We start from the raw sequence: 2,899 nt of genomic DNA on the forward strand, positions 1-2,899 counted from the left end.
CTCTGCTCAGCCCCGCGGCCTCCGCAGCGTCGGGCCAACCCCGCGGCGGCCCCGCCCCCTCCAGAAGCCCCGCCCCCTCCCCAGCGCTGGGCAGGCCGCGCTCTGGTGGGCTGGCTGTACCCGGAAAGCGGCCGATGGGAACTGAGGTGGAGGCGGCGGTCGCTCCCGCGGGCTCTCCTCGCTGTTCGCCGTTGTCCCCTGCCTGTTCTGCCACACGGCAGCGCCGAGCTGAGCTTTTCCACGCCCGGCTCCCGGCCGCGGCCAAAGCCTCAGCTCTAGGTAGTGTCCGAGTCAGAATAGATGTTGGAACAGGTGTCGGAGTCGGTTTCTGAGCTCCTGTCGAGATCCGAGCCTGTATCCGAATCGGTGTCTGAGTCCGAGCCCGGGCAGGGCCCCGAAGTGCTGCTGCTGGGGCTGGGGCCGGGGTCTGGCCCAGGTGAAGGGGCCGGGTCCTTCACCAAGACCACAACAGTTCAGCAGGAAAACTTGCCTTTGACCAAACTCTTGCCGGGGCCTCTGCCTGTTTGTCGACCGGGACAGTCAAGGGCATTGTTTGGGGGAACATTTTCAGGGCCTGGCATGACCTCCGCCGCCCCAACGATCTTACTGCCTGTGGACAGCTTCAAGGGCTGGCTCCTCAAGTGGACCAACTACCTGAAGGGCTATCAGAGGCGCTGGTTCGTGCTCAGCAATGGACTTCTGTCTTATTACAGGTATGGAAGTGCCAGGGAGGGGACTTCTGAGGTTGGAGGGTGACAGGGCTGCCTCCAGTCAACAGTTCATGCTTCTGGAAAGTCTCCATGGTTGAGGGACCCCACCACTTGCCTGGGGACACTTGGGGACATGCACTCCAACAGGAGAATTACACCTCTGACCAATCTCCCAGGGCTGGAGTCCTTGAACCCAGGCAGGGGAGCCTCCTGCAGACATGACCTCTAGCGAACTTGCGTTTGGGATTAAGGGTGGAGATGAAGTGAAGCAGTGATCTGGGTTTTCAATTCCCTTCTGGTCTTGGTCATTGTGGGGCCTAGGCAGCTTCCAGCAGAAGTTCCACATGCCTCACGTCTTAAGATCCCTGCTAATTTGCCGGCTGAGTCTGTGGTGGCCTGTTTTTAAGGTCAAGTGGATATATGTTTTCAGGAAGTAGGTGACAAAATGATCCTGTGTTCTTGTTTCACTTTGGTTGTTGCTGGCTGGAGTCAGCCCCCCTAAGCCTTTGCCCTTTTGGATTCAGGAGCTAAGATCATTGGCCGTTTGTTTCCTCCCCAGGAGGTCACTCGGTTTGTTCCCCACGCTCCCTAGGGCTGGTTGCCAGGCCTTGAACTAGGCACAGCAAACACAGATGGATCAGACTCAGTTTCTGCCCTTGAGGGGTGCACCTTGGCACTTGTTGGAGAATCAGGAAGCATCCTGCTGTTCTCTTTTCTTATTCCAGAAGCATTGTGGGATTCAGAATTGAAGTCAGACAGTGAGGTAGCTAACCCTGTCTTCCTACTGAAACTGGTTGAAAGGGGGCAAGATACTGAAGGCTTCCTCTCCTTTCTTATTGGCTGTTGCTTGAGTATGTTTCCTGGGATTGGTTTAAGCTTTGAAACCTCAGAGTACTCTTACCCGTGGTTTTCAAGCTTGAACATGGATCAGAATTCCCTGGTGGGTCAGGTGGTAGTGGCGGTGACTTATGAAAATGGAAAGTGATAGTCTTATGTGTCTTATGAAGTGAATCTGGGGAGGGTCTTGAGACTTGACATTTGTAACAAGTTCTGGGGCCATAAACAAACAAACAAACAAAACCAGACTCTTTGCTTCATGTTGAATCTGACTCATAGTGACCCCTGTTTGGATTTCCGAGGTGGTATCTCTATGGAAGTAGCCCAGTCTTCCTTCCGAGGAGTGGCTGGTGGGTTTGAACTGCCAGCCTTCCGCCAACTCAGGGTGATCCCGTGTGTGTGTTACAGTACAACTGTACTCCAGCGGGCTGATTTTTGGAGCTGCCTGTGCGTGGACCCGAACCTTCAACATCTCTGTTAGCAGACAAATGAATTAACTGTCTGTACTGCCCAGGGACTCCACACACTAAGAGAACCTGTTCTGCCATTGTTGCAAACTGGAGGGCTCTGTCTTGTTGTTTGCTGGAACTCCAGTCACGTTGCCCACTTCACTTCAGGTCACCCCTCACAGGGCTGATACAATCCTTCTAGCCTTGGGAAAACAGTTTCTGGGAGATTCAACCATCCTGTGGGTGGTTGAATCTGTACCACCCCTGAGAATCTGGGAGCACTGCTAAAGTTAAATGATGGTTCTCATTTCAAGGTTGCAGTTAAGTACTGGCAGGGGAGAGGGCTGAAATGTGTTTCTAAAGAGCTCTTCTCATCTGGTGACATGATGACCCTCTGCCCTCTGATCTGAAGACAGCGCCATACATATCACACATCACACTGAACATATTGTTCTTGGAGTTAGGAGACTGATTGAAAGGAACTCCCCCTCCAAATGGTGTCTGTATCTCACTCATCAGTCATATAGGACGGCTCCTCTGTCAGATATGTAAATATCTCACTAAGTCATACAACGATGGGGACATCAGTGGTTTGCTATAAATAAGTGTCACTCTTTCTTGAATGCATGTCCAAGGCATGTTGGATATGGACCCCACACCTGTTTTATGTTACATTCACCTTGTCATCTTCGCAACCACACGGTGAGGTGGGTTCTAGTATTGTCCTGGTATGCAGATAAGGAGTTCAGAGGTTTGAGAGGGGGACGTAGCCTGTCCGAGGTCACTGTAGGTAATGGAGCAGAGATCTAACCTGTGTCTGCTCCAGGTGTGGCCTAAATCCTTGAGTTCAGTTCCAAGTTACCTGTATTGGCCCAAGTACTAAACTGTAGGAGCCAAGGTCAT

The 2,899-nt window shown here is 52.5% G+C and overlaps 1 protein-coding gene across 1 annotated transcript in view; it reads left to right on the forward strand.

Moving 5' to 3' along the window:
* The window catches only part of OSBP2 (oxysterol binding protein 2), a 343,782-nt gene that overhangs the window by 42,056 nt on the left and 298,827 nt on the right, over window positions 1-2,899 (forward strand). The window contains 3 exon segments of the mRNA XM_042782709.1: window positions 147-227; window positions 230-270; window positions 313-713. Of these exon segments, the coding sequence (XP_042638643.1) occupies window positions 147-227; window positions 230-270; window positions 313-713 (523 nt within the window).

Source organism: Orycteropus afer, unplaced genomic scaffold, assembly GCF_000298275.1.
Source record: "Orycteropus afer afer isolate SDZICR_OR568_19922 unplaced genomic scaffold, OryAfe1.0 scaffold00420, whole genome shotgun sequence".
NCBI classification, from domain to species: domain Eukaryota; kingdom Metazoa; phylum Chordata; class Mammalia; order Tubulidentata; family Orycteropodidae; genus Orycteropus; species Orycteropus afer.